At 37.9% G+C, this 15,652-nt stretch overlaps 2 protein-coding genes across 6 annotated transcripts; one reads left to right on the forward strand and one right to left on the reverse strand.

The window, feature by feature from the left end:
* Window positions 1-1,769: 1,769 nt before the first annotated feature.
* On the forward strand, window positions 1,770-8,416 carry LOC103947014. Of its 5 annotated transcripts, none has more exons than XM_048572658.1 (6): window positions 1,770-2,338; window positions 3,202-3,907; window positions 4,728-5,097; window positions 5,618-6,009; window positions 6,280-6,412; window positions 6,850-8,416. In XM_048572658.1, exons 1-4 carry the CDS (start codon window positions 2,092-2,094, stop codon window positions 5,666-5,668), a joined length of 1,374 nt encoding a protein of 457 aa, XP_048428615.1. In that variant the 5' UTR covers window positions 1,770-2,091; the 3' UTR covers window positions 5,669-6,009; window positions 6,280-6,412; window positions 6,850-8,416. The 5 variants fall into 5 exon arrangements, with proteins under 5 accessions (XP_048428615.1, XP_048428614.1, XP_048428616.1 ...); XM_048572657.1 differs by having other exon boundaries at window positions 6,873-8,416; XM_048572659.1 differs by having other exon boundaries at window positions 7,970-8,416.
* Window positions 7,602-15,110, reverse strand: LOC103947015 (probable aspartyl aminopeptidase). Its single transcript, XM_009357848.3, has 11 exons — window positions 14,896-15,110; window positions 14,705-14,795; window positions 14,066-14,201; window positions 13,413-13,685; window positions 12,879-13,026; window positions 11,754-11,993; window positions 10,863-10,995; window positions 9,871-10,052; window positions 9,214-9,326; window positions 8,427-8,531; window positions 7,602-8,278 (listed from the first exon to the last, which is right to left on the reverse strand). Exons 1-11 carry the CDS (start codon window positions 15,064-15,066, stop codon window positions 8,275-8,277), a joined length of 1,596 nt encoding a protein of 531 aa, XP_009356123.2. The 5' UTR covers window positions 15,067-15,110; the 3' UTR covers window positions 7,602-8,274.
* Window positions 15,111-15,652: the final 542 nt, after the last annotated feature.

A 15,652-nucleotide genomic window follows, 5' to 3' on the forward strand; every position in this document is an offset into this window, starting at 1 on the left:
TCTTTTATAAAAAGTTTAAATTATAAAATAAAATTTTTGAAATGTCAATAATAAATTCCAAAAAAATTTGGTTACTAGTTATTTTTCTCTAAGTGCAGTAGCACATCTTATAAAAATACGGGAGGTTCCAGGTTTAATATTTTGAGCTGATGAGTCTGTTTAATTGTGACCATGAGCATGATGAGATTTTCCATAATCTCTCCGAACTCGAAATGGGTGAATACCAGTTGCCCATTTAAAAAAAAAAAAAAAAAGACTGGGAAATCCCTACAGTTTTTATGCTAAGAAATCTGACGTAAAATTTTCTGTTGCAAACCAATTCATCATTCAATCATGTTTTTTCAAAATAACATTTTTTATCTTATATTTTTTCAACCCTGATAGTATGAACATTCACCACAATGCATAATCCAACTTTACGTTTACGAATTTTAAATACTACATAAATTTTGTATGGATTATATTTATAATTGTTAGATTATGTGAATTGATATTGTGTTATTAATTATCAGATTGAATTAAAATTGAAAAAAAAAAAATAAAAATTAGAAGTTGGATTTTTTTTTTTTTCTTTCGAAACCCAGCTAGCTGCAGCCTTTGAACCGCAACACCACGCGAGTCCCGAGTCCCGAGTCGCGGTGCACTGGAGCACATCCCGCTCCACCTGAGAACCCAAGAAAACGATGCCGTTTGGCGTCATCCCCAACCCAGAAAACTCTGGCCTCACTTGAAGCCGAGACCACGATTTTGCCGTCCCCTTTTTCTGGAAATCATGACCTACAGTCGTGCTCTTTTGGGTTTTGCACCATCGTCTCCGACGATGTTTCTTGTATTTTCGTTGAAATTCATCGAATTCGAGGATTCCCCATTTTGAATCCTCTCGGTTCTACCCTCTCCTGACGTCGTTATGTCGATGATCCTCCTCCGTCATTAAGATTGGTTCTTCAACGAACCAGCATGCAGCCATGATGCAAAAGAAAGTTACCACGCTGTTGAACTTTTGATTTATGTTATGTTCATATCTTGGAGGCAAGACATGACAGATGAACATGAACAGATATCCGGTGACGTCACGTGTCGATCTTCGATGTATCCTGGAATCTGGGCGTGACAATCCAAGGAGGAGAGCTTGAGATTTCACAATGAGAAGTTGTCGGTGGCCGAACGCCTTCGTTTATGAGGGCAACCGTCTTCAGGGAACCCAACAAAGCTCTCACCTTCGAGGAATTTCACATCCCTCGCCCCAAATCCGGTGAACTTCTCATAAAAAACAAGGGTGGGGAAGAGGATGCCCGTATGAATGTAGTGTTAGGAGAGCAGGGGAGGTCGGAGACGGAGAGGGGGAAGTCGGCGAGGAGTGAAGGAATAGGATAACAGAGGATTGGGGGTGGGCCCACAAAATTATTTATTTTTAATTAGTTTTAATTGTTAAATAAAAAATAAACAATTTATTAATTAATTGATTTTTGTTTCAGTCGGCAAATAAGTGGGTTCCACTCATGTCATGTCATTATTTAACATAAAAAGTTTAACAGAAATTTGATATTACATTCATAATTTAAAGTATAGTATTACATTATTTAAAATATGTGATATAAGATTATTAGGCGAATCAAAATTGAAATAATCTGGTATAATTTGCCAAAATATGACATCAACAGTGCAACAACCTTTTTTCTTATTAATAAAAAGAAATATAAAAAAAAGCCAAAAGGAATCAAAAGAGACACGTGTCACGCGAGAAAGAAAATTCACCCACTCGCAGAAACACACAGAATCCATCGTCAAACCCTATCTCTCCCTTGCTCTGCAATTCTATTCGCTCTCTCTCTCTCTCTATCTCTCTCTTTCCCTTTCTCGTTCCGAAACCTAGATTAACCCCCAATCTGACATGAAATCCAAACCCCAAAATCTCATTGGGGTTTCAGTGTCAGCCTCAGAGGACACACACGTCCTTTGATGAATTGTTCGCCTCCCTTCCTCAAACCCTAGCCTCGATTTTCTTTCCCCTTTCTCCTTTCGATTGCGCGTACTTGACTTACCCAGCGAGAGAGAGAGAGAGAGAGAGAAATAGGGAACGATCGATAGGCCATGGAGGGCTCAGTGGCGGAGGATCTCGGAGCCCCGGAGTCATGGGAGGTCGCCGGTTTGGACGAGGCCATGAACCGCCTGATGCTTTCCTCCAACAAGGATTCCAAGCCCCCGCAAACTCTCAACGACCTCCCGCCTCTGGTTTCCTCTTCTTCCGATGCTTCTGATAAGTTTTCTGAGGATGCCGTTAATCAGGTCGACCAGTTCCTTCGCGAGGCCTTGCAAAACCCTCGAGAGCGCCTATCAAGTAAGCCATTCGTACATCCCCTGACTCAAGTTCATGTTTTTGCTTCTCAAGAAGACTCGAGACGAAATTGAATTTGAATGTGGATTGTATTTGGGATCATTCGTTATAGTTTTTGTTCCATGATCTTATGTGGGTTGTATGCGACTTGTTGCCAGTTCTACATGCCTTAAAGGTTCCCTTTTGAAATGTATGACCTTTGTGGGGTGAATAAATCATGTCTGAATAACAGGAATGAATGTATATGAAAACGTAATGAGGTGCTGGCCGAACACTTCCATTCATAATTTGAGCTGATATAGTTTTGAGCTTGTATACTATCTCGGAAAGCTATAGAGATGAAGATTACTTGCTATGATATGCCTTCTAACTCATGAAATGGTGCTCCTTTTTATTTTATCTTTTAGTGCACATTCACATCAAGACAGCCTCAAATTTCATTCATTTAGCTAGTGTTAGTTTCTAAAACGGTTTAGTAGATCTTGAAGGTGAAAGAGTGATTACTAGTTCTACCTTATCAAACCTTGCTGATCCCGAACCTAATCAAATTGGAATGTTTGACATGAATTTGTGTGCAATTATGGGACAATTTGGTAGGTCGTCAGGGTTGAAGGAGTAGAAGGATGGTTTTTTGTTGTAATAGAAAAAGTGAGTCAGTTCTGGTAAAACTGAAAAAGGGAATTTTTCTCAATTTCCTATACAAAATTCTCAATGAGTGTGGTGAATGAACTGGAAGTAAACCTTAGTTTTCTTGCTATATTTTATCGTCCTCATGGCCATTTTATCATAATTATTATCCATCAGGATGTGCTGTCTTGTTTGGATTAACTACAGTAAACCCTATTCATAGATATCTTCTTGTGCAGTTTTACGAATGGAGCAAGATGTGGAGAAGTTTATCCGTGATCCTATTCAGCAGCAACTAGAGTTTCAGCAGTTGCCCACTTCTTATTTACGCTTGGCTGCACATCGTGTGGCTCAACATTATTCGCTTCAGTCAATGGTTTTATTAGATAATAATTTACCCGATGGCTCTGGTTCCAGAATTATTGTCCGTAAAACTCCTGAGTGTCGACTCCCTCTGATTCGCCTTGCAGACATCCCTGTTAATTTACCATCAGAAGACGGCGGTGTTACTAAGGTTGCAATAAAACAGAGGCCACAAAAACGGTCACAGGGTGGAAACAGTGCAAACTCAAACTCGTTAAAGGCAAACAGTGCTAAAAGTGTGGAAGAACGGAAAGAGGAGTATAACAGGGCTCGTGCACGAATATTTAACTCTAGTATTAGTATGAGTGGCAGTCCAAGTGGGAAATCAGAAAGTGAACCAAAACAGCAGGATACCCCACAACATGTACCCTTGGTAATGCCAAAGGTGGAAGATAAATCAAGTGTTTCTGATTTGCACTCTGGTAGGGGTTTAATTGAGTCGTCAACAAGTAGCAGTAGAACAGCTAGAAGTAGGCCAGAGAAGGAGCCGGTTGGGAGGTACAAACCAAATAATAGGGTAGCTATATTTAGGGATCGTGAGATTGACTGTAAGGACCCTGATTATGACAGGAGCTATGACAGGTATGGTTTACAGTTTCTGTAGTGACCATTTATTCTTCTCCCTATTTTTTTTTTTTAAAGAAAATATCATGACAGGAAAGCTTCTTTTTTTTTTTTTTTTTTTAATTCTTTTCTCCATTTGGTAATGGGATAATGTTTGTTTACTCTAAGAAAAGTGTTTGGAGATGAAATCCTATCTCATAATTGTTTTCATGGCATCCAGTTTTACTATGTGGGCAAGCTACCACGTCTGTTTTCTACTGACATGATTTTATTCATTTGGTATGCAATTGTTCCTCCAAAGTTGTTACTGTTTTTGAAGTCTGTCCTTTCATCCATTAGGTGACCATGATCTTTTTGTGTTTGGAGGCGAAATCTTGTCTCGTAATTGTTTTTATGGTCTTTTTCTATTTGCTCTGTTTGCTTAAGCTACCCATCCATTTCTTTTCTTTTTAGAAAAAACAAAACAAAACAAAATATGATCTTTCTATCCATTCATAATATGGTTCCTTATCAGCATTGCTATTGTTGTCAGTATTGAAGCCTGTCCTTTATGGTGACCGTGATCTTTTTGGATGAACTGGTCATTACATTGCTCAAACTCTTAAGCATCTAGCTTCTGATACTTTACCTCCTATGTTCATTTTTTAATCCAATTTTATCCTTAATGAATGCTACAAGATAGAATCCAACAAAGTTAGAACTTAAAGGTGTAATATTTTGTAGTCCCCCTAGTTTCCATGTAACCCTTACCAGAAAATTGTTCTTGAGCTTAGCTCCAAGTTTATTTGGTCTTTTCTATTTTATAGGTAACCAAAGTTTATGATTAAATATTTTGCAGGTACATGCAAAGATTTGATCCTCGGTTTGGATTCAGTGGTGGCCCATACACCATCCAGCCTATGTATACACCTGCATTGAACTACAACACCGAGTTTCCTCAACTTGGTTCTGCTCACAGGCCTCAGATTTCTACTGAGCATCAGCCTCGTCCTCTTCCACAGCATCTACCTGGGCCTTGGGTTCCACCATCGCCTCCTGCAGGAATTGGGTATGCCCATCCGGAGACCATAATCACACCATTCAATCCAAATCATGTTGGTGCACGATCTACATCTGGCATTTATCTACATTCATCCCAGTATCATGGTCAGCGCCCTGGAATGCCCTATGTCCATCCTCATGAACATGTTCACCAACCTTTTTCACAGGTACGTCAATTCAATAGCTATTCTCTATAGTCAATTAATTAGTCTTATCAATTTGTTGTCGAAGAGGTACTTTTAAAAGAAAAAAAAATCCAGCTTTTTATTTCCCCACTTTCCAAACATGGTTTGAGGTACTTCCAATTTGCTACTGCATTAGCACATTTCTGATTTGAGGGTGCTGGACAGATTCCTTTTATTTTTAATTTTTATTACAAAATATTTTGGTTGGCTGTTTCGCATCCTGTATTTGTAACTCTCCACCTGATCTACCTATCTACTTCATTGTAATTGCACAAGTGTGTACAAAACTCATCGTTATATCATCTAATGCACATCATAAGTATGCATAAATTGTAATTTTAGTGCAGTTGTGCATTTTTAGTTGATGAAATGAAAAAAAAAATTGTGGTGTTTTTGCTTAAATTCACTCAAGGTTTCTCAAGTAATAGGTTTCAATTGTTTTGACTGCTTGGAATATGGTGCTTATGTTTATATATTTATGTATTTATTTATTTTTTTACAGTCTCATCAACAGCAACCTGATGCAAGTTTTGGGTTAGCCCGGCCCCGGTGAGGGCAGGGGCTGTGCCTGCACCCTGCCTGCTTGATGTCGAGCATGAATTATAATGGGCTGCGAAAGCCGCACATGTTTCAGATGGCAGGAGTGCAGGCATAGGGAACCAAGGTGTGGTTGAGTGGATGGGATCATTTCTATGGATACAGACATCATCTGTTCCCCCCATTCCTTGGTTCCAACGGAAGCTTCTTCCATCAGTGATGGATGATGAAGAAGCTCCATGGGTTTGGAAATATATCTAAATAAGCTCTCTTTAGAGCTTTGCGACCCTATGATGACGAAGACAATTTAGAAGAATTCAAACAGAGCTGAGACAGTATGTCTCTGCTTGGATGAAGGTATGCTCTCCAGCTACTATTAAGATTCACACATTTGTGCACGTGTACACACACATGCCCAGAGTGATGTTTCTTGGACAATCCAACTTGTGCACTTGCATCACAGCCCGCAATTTAGATATAAGATGTTGAGGTGCACAGTTAGCAATTAATTTTCCAGTTTTCAACTAGTTCTCCTTGGATCACCTCACCTCACCTCATTTGCATATATATACATACATATATAATAGATTAAAGCTTAACCAAATCGTTTTGGGTTTTAGTATGCAGGCTTTGGTTACTTAAAGAGTAAGCAGCATTGATACGTCTCTTTGTTGTCTTAAAGCACGAATAAGAGCTAGAGGGAGTCTGAATTGGAGGATACTCTGAAACTATGCTTTTGGGAAGTTTGATCTGCATCCAGGTTGTTCTGACAAAAGATCTCATAGTTTAACTTTAATGCTTTACTTGAACAATCTGCAGGAAAATAAAAAAAGGAATTCTGCATCATGTATCATACGACACTTTGCTCTAGTTATTTCTTTTAATACAGTTTTTATTAAATTCATAAATATGTTGTAGCATTTCTAATACCCTTGAGGGACTGCTGTTGTGAAATTGTTTGCTATCTAGGCATGGTATTGTGAAGGCTACCATTTGTTAGAAACACTGTCCTAGTCGTTTTCTGAGTTCCATTGCAGTGCCGTTCTATGTATCATATGAATTTACAAGTATGTTGGTTGTGGCTACCTAAATGTTTGCATTAGTTACGAGTCGAGGCAGTGTTGGGTACAATAGAGGCTTATTCTGACGATGTGTACATGTTTGTTTTTGTTTTGTATGCCTTTACAATTATTTCAGTGGAAACATCAGTCCAGAGAAAGTTGCTGAATTTCTTACGGGGGTAGTAAGAATTAGGTTTCATTCTTCCCAGTTTATATGTTGTCTGCGCACTCGTACGAGAAGTATCTACAAATCTGTCGCCCACCACTTACGGTTTTAGCAAACCTTGTGCATGCTTGCACCGCTCTCTTCTCCCAGCTTCGTGTGCAACAATTTCTAGTTCAAATAAGCAGTTGTGGGAACCATATTGTAGTGGAGTTTTATTTCCGAAAATTAATCATGGAGGATGAAACGGTAGCTAATTTCGAAGAACGCTTTGAATTACTTTTACCCAAATTTATGAGGCAACATAAAAATTTACCTGTAAAGTGAAGCACTTTCTTGAGTGGATGAATTCGTTCTCGGGCATTAGGAGAATACCTATTCGGTTTTAGAACCGAAACAAAACAGGAAACAACCGGTCTGGTTTGGTTTGAACTCGGTTTTGGCTTTTGGTTTGCTGTTCAATATGCCCAGTTCATTCCTCTCCGCCTCACATGCAAAAGCATGGTGTTCTAAGTTCCTAACTCTCCTTTCGCTGCTGGCGGAATCTATCACGTTTTCTTTCCTCCTTCCTTGTCCCTCAAGCAACTCTTGAAGTTGCTAAAACTACTACACAAGTCACCCTCACGTGCATTGCTCACCTCTTCTACGTGCATTTCACTAACTTTATACAAGCCTTTCTTTCTCCTTCTCTCTCTCTCACGCACGCAGGCAGACACCGGAGGGAAGATCAGTTAAAGTACGTTAAAATCAAGTTCATATACACGAAAAAGGCAGACAAAGGTGAGCTTTGCAGATGGGTGTTGCTTCTTGGCAAGTTATTCGCATGGGTTTGGGGTGCTTGTTTTGTCCCCGTACACAAAACTACAGTATTTATACTCGAATACAAATTAGAATCTACATCTCTTCCCTCTTTTGATACTCTGCATTAAAGAAAACAAGGTTCGTTTTGCATCACCCTGTTTCCGACAAGTTTATTTCTTCTGCTCCCAGCCGAGATCATCTTTATTATCTATTTGTGATGACAAACCGAAAAGTATAGCATCATTTGTATACCATATATACTCGACATTACTAATCTGTTTCATTATTTCAGGGGCAATAGGCGCAAATCGGTATGGAGAAGCTCAACTCGCAGATGTATGTGCAAAACTGTCACATAATCCAACAAAATCAAATGCTAAGGAAGAAAGCTCAAGTGCTCAACCAAGAGAATCAGGCTTTGTTATCGGAGCTCAAGCAAAAACTCTCTAGAGGCAACTCAAAACCAAGCCCGAATTCTGACGTTCATGTTACTTCTGCTTCCTCAGATTCCACCAGTTTCAATAAGGGTTAGCCGGGCACACATATTTTCCTAGCAGAAATAATCCCCCCATCCTGCGCGAACTGTTGCAGTTCTTGTTACCTTTCCCCAAACAAAAAAAAAAAAAGTCTCGTTACTCAGCCCATCTTGAACAAATTTTCATTTTGGATTGAAAATTATGTGATGAAATAAATATTCTTGAATAGAGAACAGAATAATAAAATCAACAGAGTTACAAAATGCGACTTACGAATCTACATCCAGCTCCTTGTCTATGCTTGAGAAAGTTTCGTAGAACGCCTTGAAGTACTTGTACGCAATATCTATGTCTTCCTTCCCACAAATCTCTCTCACACTGCAGTTAAAGATGAAAATAAAGAAAACAACAGTGATACTTGGTGATAAGTCCTGTCACATTATATCTCAACGTATAAAGGAGCGCTAATACGCAGACGTACAATATTTAGCCTATCTTTTATTGTTAAGATAGCAAATGAACAATATTATTTCACTTTACTAGTTTAGTAGCTGACTTCTTTCGTTACACGGTGAGAGAGAGGCTCACTGTTGAAATAAAATGTGATGCAAGACTACTAGTACTTGCACCAATGGTAGTATCTTACTAATTAAGAAACATAATCCAACTAACTGTAGGCTATTTAAATTCCCCAGGTAAATACTCTCTGTAAAGGTTTTACGGAACTTCTCCAAAAGTCTGTTTTTCTAAAGAAAAAAGTAGTCACTCCCCACCCAGTGGCATTCAGTTATCTACCCATTAAAATATAATCCAATATACCAGTGGGATATTCTCAATCCTATAATCTACTATTTGTAAAGGTTTTAACAAACATCCTTTCAGCTAAATTGTTGTGATTAATAATACTAGAGTTGTCAAAAGATATGCCATGACATGAAAATATGAAATAAATGAAGCTCGGAGTGAGATCAATAATGAAAATACAGGGTCAGCTAAACTTCATAATTAAATATATCAGTCGGCATCAAAATTTTGAGATCACATTACTCTCTTTTGATACCTGTGCATAGAAAGCTGAGGAATGCCACAATCAACAGTACGAATGCCAGCCCCCGAAGCTAGTATGGGACCTATGGTAGATCCACATCCCATATCGTTTCTCACCACAAATTCCTAAAGGGAAAAAAATAAAGTAAAACGCTATGAGCTAAATTATTGTTATCTGAGTTTATGAGGTAAAGAGATAACCAATGAGGTAAACCACATTCTTTATTTACAATAATGTGTCAATGAAATCATTTTTATCTCATGACAATATGCTATAAATTGAATTCCAAAATAGGATTTATCTTTAGAGTGATGTACCTGATCTATTATGCCATCTTAGAAAGGAGACTAAATTAAAGAGGGATGAGAGTAAGGAGGCAGCTTTACATTTAGACAAGGAAATCCTTATTTTTTCAGCATGGAATTACTAGTTATCTTCGGAGTTTGTTTGTGGCGTGGATTTCAGTTTTTTACTGTAATAGGTCAGCAATATGTAAATATACTTCCAGAAAGTAATCTTCTGTTGGTTATTCAATAAAGGAAAATTAATAATTTTCTCTCCATGAGGATGTTAGTATAGTACATGAATAGCACAAAACATAAGGTCAGTTTCCAAAGAAAAGGGCAACTACTCTACTCAACTTATTTAATGCAGTCCAGCAGTAAATACCTGGGTTGGAAGGTTATGGATTTTGCCAATTTCTTTGAAAATGAAAGATGTGACTCCACTAGTAGCATAGCGCTGGTTTGCATTATGCTTGATAACTAGACCTTTTTGCATTTGTGGCCGATGGTGTTCTTCATGCTTGTCGATGAAATTTGGGTGTACTCCATGAGCCATGTCTGCAGACACTATTAAGAAAGAATCCCAAATATACACTTAGAAATCCTGTTGACACATTAAGAACAAAAAAATTGAACAAAAGAAGCTAGATACTGGTCACAAAAGAAGAAGATTAGCTTTGTAACAGTGTGACTCAAAAAACCTTTGTAGTTTGTTACATCTAACTGCACTGGTGCCAGGCAATACTAATGTCTTTACCTGCTCATGTTTTTGTAGGTTTGTATAAGCAGTGGCCCTTAAACTTTAGGCTTTCATCAAAGCCGTAACTCAACTTTCAATCAGATCAATTAGATCAACAATAATGTGGTGAGGTGAAAAAATCTTTTACAAATGCCATGAAAATTAGTGCATGTTACAACCTTTGTCAAACACACACCCAGAACATCAAAACCACAATCCTACCTACCTTTTGCAATTCCCTTTACAGTGCGTTTTCTTCAGAGTGGGTTGCTTAGGAATGCAACTCCCTAGCCGTCCATTTTGGGCAAAGAGAATAAAAAGGCTACCATTCACGTGTTTGGTAACAGTGGGAAATGGTAACCACGAAGTACCTCTTAATTCCATTCCAATGTTTAGTTTGTCTCTCCCACACACACAAACACACAAAAAGGTTACATAACAATTTACAGATTCCTGAGAATGTGCTTACAAGATATAGGAAAAGAATCTCAAACCCATTCTGTGTTTTGAATCTGCAAACCAAACTGTAAAGCTAAATGAAAAGAAAAGTTCAAGATAAATTTTGAGAGAGAGAGAGAGAGAGAGATTTATGAACTTCCAGTGGGAAAAAATCTCATAAAGGTGTGACTCAATCATACCAAGAAATGATTGGCGAATTGCACGCTCAAAAACACCTTCGCCAACATACTTGTCAGCTAAGCAACTAATTATACGTCTCATAGCCTGAAACATGGTTGGTGCACCAGCCCCCTGAATTGAACCTGAACCAACCTAAACAAGAAGAGATGAAGATACAATCTGTGAACTGGCCGTAACGGCAAGAGAAAATGCACAAGTAAGATTACCATCATCTATAAATACAACATGAGCAATCCTTGTAGAAATACGAACTATCAGAATGATACTAACAGACATCTGACAAGCAGTGATACCTGGTGTTATTACTATAACATGCTGCTTACAAGCTGGCCAGTCCACAACACCACATTCTAAATAAGTAACAAGATAGAGTGAAGATATAATATTCAATTGTGAAACTTTACAGAAGAAAGTAAACACTCTCTTTCCATAAAGTGTGGTATGTGCGGTCATGCCACACAAGCATTTTAATTTTGTGGAGGTCATGAGCGTTGTAGACCATCGCAAGTTGTTGAAAACGTCAACCACACGGTGAAGTTAATGTGACCAATGACATTGAGGGGCATCACAAGAAACATACTCTACATGGACAAATTATACATACTATATAGAGGGAGATTCAATTGAGGGATCCCTCAAATAAGCTTATTTGAGGGATACCTTTGCAGGGTACACTCTGCATTTATAAGAATATATGTTTATACTTCGTAGTCATTCAAGAAATTTTACATTGTCACAATGGCAGATAATGACAAACTAGTTTCGCATAAGAAGGAGAAGATGTGAGGCACAGAAACTATCCTTAGAGGCATATGAATACAGAACATAAATTTACCAGGATCAGGATAAAGGAAAATTCATGCTGTGAGAACTTCTGATGAAGGAAATACCTCTTCATTGTCAAATAAGGCAACCATTCGTACCGCATGTTCACTTGCTAAATCACCAGGTGACTCACACGAATCAATGAGAGCCCTTAATGAACAATAACTTGAGGCAAGATTATCTAATCTTCCTGAAAAAATAAATTCATTGTTTCCACCTCCAAGGCAGCTTGGTTGGGTATCACAAATATTCAACTCCAAACTCACTATGTCGTCGATTTTACAATGGATCTCATCTGATAAAACCTGAAAATCACAGCTGTGTTATAAAAATATGTCTTGCACCCAAAACAAGTGCACCATTACCTTAACAATGACCACAGAAATGGATAAATTCAAAAGTTACAATGTTACATAGAAACATAAGAGTTCACTTGTGCACAAGATGCGACCAATAATTCATATAATACATCGATATATATATATATATATATCTGTGATTCTGTGATATAAGTAAAAAATGAAAACTGGATCATTCTGGTCATTTGATATCGAAATACCCAAAATACCACATCAAACGTCATAATTTTACATCATCTAATTCTTTATAGATAAATACCACAACTATTTAGTCTCATGGTTTTAGCACATCTACTCTCCAGAGATTAGACAGTGATGTAGACTAAATGTCTTATCCTAAAATGATCGGAAAATCTTTTTACCTCTAACAGTTGCATTAAAACGATACATAAAAGATGCATTCCCATGTCCAAAACCAGTGACATTGTTATGAATATAGTAATTTCCTGCAATGTCCTGTTGCAAAGATACCTTTGTATTCTACCAATCGTGTCCAAAAAAAGATAGAGATTACTGCAGAAGCACTGATGATGTACAACTCCGATAAGCATTGCAGTACTGCTTGCTTTTTCCAATTCAAATGATATCTTTTAATTATTATATTGAATAAACACTTGAAAATTGCGAAACAATATGCTTTTAGTCTTTTAGATTAACATAAATAAGCTTTTCTCATTTTCCAATTATAGTCACATTACAGAAGATACATGGAAATTGCAAGCTTACATATTACCCAAGCTGCAAACACTAACGGATAGAATATCCCAGCCTATACTTTTCAAAGATACCTTTGAGGCTTTAACAACTAATCGTGGAAAACCAAACAAATACCTGCATGAGCAATGGATGATGATCAGCTTTCGAAGATGTTGTGGCACTTTTCTCTTTTGTCTCCAGAGATGCTTCTTCTAGTTTGGATGCCAGTAAAGGAATAAGTTGGGTCTCTACATTCGGTTTAAATCCATCCTTGTTTACTGTGCTAAACAAGCAAACGGAAAACAGTAAGATGATCTGCATGACAAATAGCTCTGCTAGAAAGCCTTAAGACTAGTCACACACTACTTCTAAAGTTATAAATCACGATCTCGCTTCCACTATAACTACTTAAAGCAAAGTTATTGAACTGTCTTCCAATTGACAAATAGCAAAAGTTTGTACAACTCAAAAACTTAGAACCAATAAATTTTTTTGGTTCAAATGTATATAAATATAGTATTCTTTAAAGTTGAACCCATAACTCAAGGCCAGTCCTAAGATTTTTGGGGCCCACGTGAACGACATAAAAAGAGGTCTCCATAAGCACAATCCAAAAAAAAAAAAAAACCAAACTGAAAAGTACTACACGTTGCAGAAGCATTTTCTAACCTGTCAAGGTGAATGGCCAGTGTCGGTATTCGTAACAGAGGTCGGTTCACTTTGACAAGCTTATGCAAAAAGGAGCCTGTGCTGCCTCTCAATATCACCCTGCCTGCCACACTTAGGTCTCTATCAAACCAAGTATGCCAGAGACCACCTCCATATGTCTGCACATTGATCATTTGATAACCAGACTTGGATGATGCAGATCTTGGCTTTAATTTTAGACACGGACTGTCTGTGTGTGCAGCAATCACATGGAAACCATTACCAACACTATACCTGAAAAGCTAAGAATAACTTTTGATTAATCAAGTGCCAATCATGTAGAACTACAAAACTAAACCTAGCCACGAAAAATGAAAAGAAAGGAGTGACTTGAGCTGTATACGAAGCAATAAACGAAATTACAGGCATTGGGCAGAGATTATATTATTATTATAAAAACAATTCAATGAGAGAAGTGATGGACAATCAATGTCAAAAGAAAATGATGGGCACACAAAAATCCAGAAGTCAACAACACTGGTTACACAATTAGTAAACCTGCGTCACCCAACTGTAACTAGTCACATACTCAATGAGGTTAGGAGCAATGTATAGTTGCTGATGATTTTTAATCCATTATCCTATTTTTCAACTTGTAGTGCTGTTTCACTCACTTCTCTCCAACAGCAAATGCAACCAAACAAGACATATTCCGTGTAAAGAAGTAGCGTCCACCAGGCTTCAGGTCCCACTCATCATTCTCACTCAGCAATTGAAAACCAGTAGCAATTAGCTGTCTTTTCGCTTCAGCTGCAAAGAAGACCAAATCCTATCAGTTCCTCTTTCTTCAAAATATAAGCAATCATCAGCCTCATAATTCGATTAATGCTAATACTTAACAGTTAAGTCATATATAAACCCTTAGGGTTAGCCCAAGTGGCGATGGTGGGTGGGGATACGGGTTAGGATTGAGCTAAAAAACTAATTTAATCTAATGGAGCGGCACTTTCAAGTTTCAATAATCTATTTAAGACTCAAAATTGATGAACTTGATTTGCTTTTGAGCACATTGCGATTGTTTGAATTCAAAAGTAAATATTGTCAATTAAACTTGGAATCTCGAAAGCATATCTAAAGACCAGTTTTTCTTATTATCCATATCCTAGCAGGTGCACATGAAAATGCCACGGAGTTTATATTGTTCTTTTATATTCCCTTCCTTCCCCTAATTTTCCCAGTAACCAAACAGATTCTTACGAATAAATTTGTCATAAAATACACAAAATAACATAAAATGATAGAGTAGTTAGTACCGGTAGCATGAAAGTGAGTCCAAGACTCGTTGAGATAATCGAGCAGACCCCCAACGATTGAGGCATTCGCTCCCGCTGCAGAAACCGAGCTCTGACCCACACCACACACAAGACAATCAAATACATACAGTTGCATATCATCAATTGTGAAGAGAGAGAGAGAGAGAGAGAGAGAGAGAGAGAGAGGAGACCTGAGGGAGATGAGGGGAGTTGGAGGAGCAGAGGATAGGAGCGGTGGAGAAAGTGCGGGGGCATGAGCGGCGGAGTTGGTTGGGGTAGGGCTTGGGGAAGAGTACGGAAGGCTTGAGGGTGAGAGGAGAGTGGAGGAATTGCATTTGCTGCAGTCGAGTTATCGCTGCCATTTCTCAAATTTCTTCTGGATTGTGGACTCGCAGCGCCAGAGTGGGTGTGCCTTACTAATCTTTCTCGTTTTTTCTTTTCTATTTAAACGGATACGATTACGTTATTTAAAATCCTAAAAATCCCAATACGTGTTACCATGCTGTGCATTTGACCATTGATCCTGTGTTTATTGAGCTTTCGCTCAAGCTATTATTGTTGAGTGTCATTCACGTCGCATGCGTCGAGAGACTAACTTTGCTTTACGTAGGTGATCGAGAGACTAACATCGTACGTTGAGAAGGAGCTCGTCATCAATCATTAAGAAGCTTAATTTCTTAGATGTAGCAATTCTGCGCAGAGCTAGCAATTCTTTCATTTTCTTTCCAAAATACCAAATTTCAGTTTTTTATTTAAATATTTTTATTCAATTCTTACTAATAAAAAAGGTGAATTAAACTGAAAAATAAAAAAACCGAACCAAATCAAAACTAAATAATTTCGGTTTAATTTTCGATGTTGGCAAAAAAATAAAAGGTGCGAATCAAACCAAAACAACCCCGAGTTCTTAAGCCCCTTCCTCCGTGAATGGAAGAGTAAGATTCTCAT

Source organism: the organism of the source record quoted next, unplaced genomic scaffold (genome assembly GCF_019419815.1).
Source record: "Pyrus x bretschneideri cultivar Hongxiangsu unplaced genomic scaffold, Pyrus_bretschneideri_v1 Contig62, whole genome shotgun sequence".
Classification (NCBI taxonomy): Eukaryota; Viridiplantae; Streptophyta; class Magnoliopsida; order Rosales; family Rosaceae; genus Pyrus; species Pyrus x bretschneideri.

What these genes read in the sequence shown, in the direction of transcription:
- LOC103947014 (XM_048572658.1), top strand. Translation starts at nt 2,092, where the DNA reads ATGGAGGGCTCAGTGGCGGAGGATCTCGGAGCCCCGGAGTCATGGGAG. An exon ending in TATGACAGGAGCTATGACAG is followed by an intron (nt 3,908 to 4,727) that starts GTATGGTTTACA and finishes AATATTTTGCAG; the next exon opens with GTACATGCAAAGATTTGATC. An exon ending in TTCACCAACCTTTTTCACAG is followed by an intron (nt 5,098 to 5,617) that starts GTACGTCAATTC and finishes ATTTTTTTACAG; the next exon opens with TCTCATCAACAGCAACCTGA.
- LOC103947015 (XM_009357848.3), bottom strand. Translation starts at nt 15,066, where the DNA reads ATGGCAGCGATAACTCGACTGCAGCAAATGCAATTCCTCCACTCTCCT. An exon ending in CCTTATTTGACAATGAAGAG is followed by an intron (nt 10,996 to 11,753) that starts GTATTTCCTTCA and finishes CTTCTTGTTTAG; the next exon opens with GTTGGTTCAGGTTCAATTCA. An exon ending in TCCATAACCTTCCAACCCAG is followed by an intron (nt 9,327 to 9,870) that starts GTATTTACTGCT and finishes TTTTCCCTTTAG; the next exon opens with GAATTTGTGGTGAGAAACGA.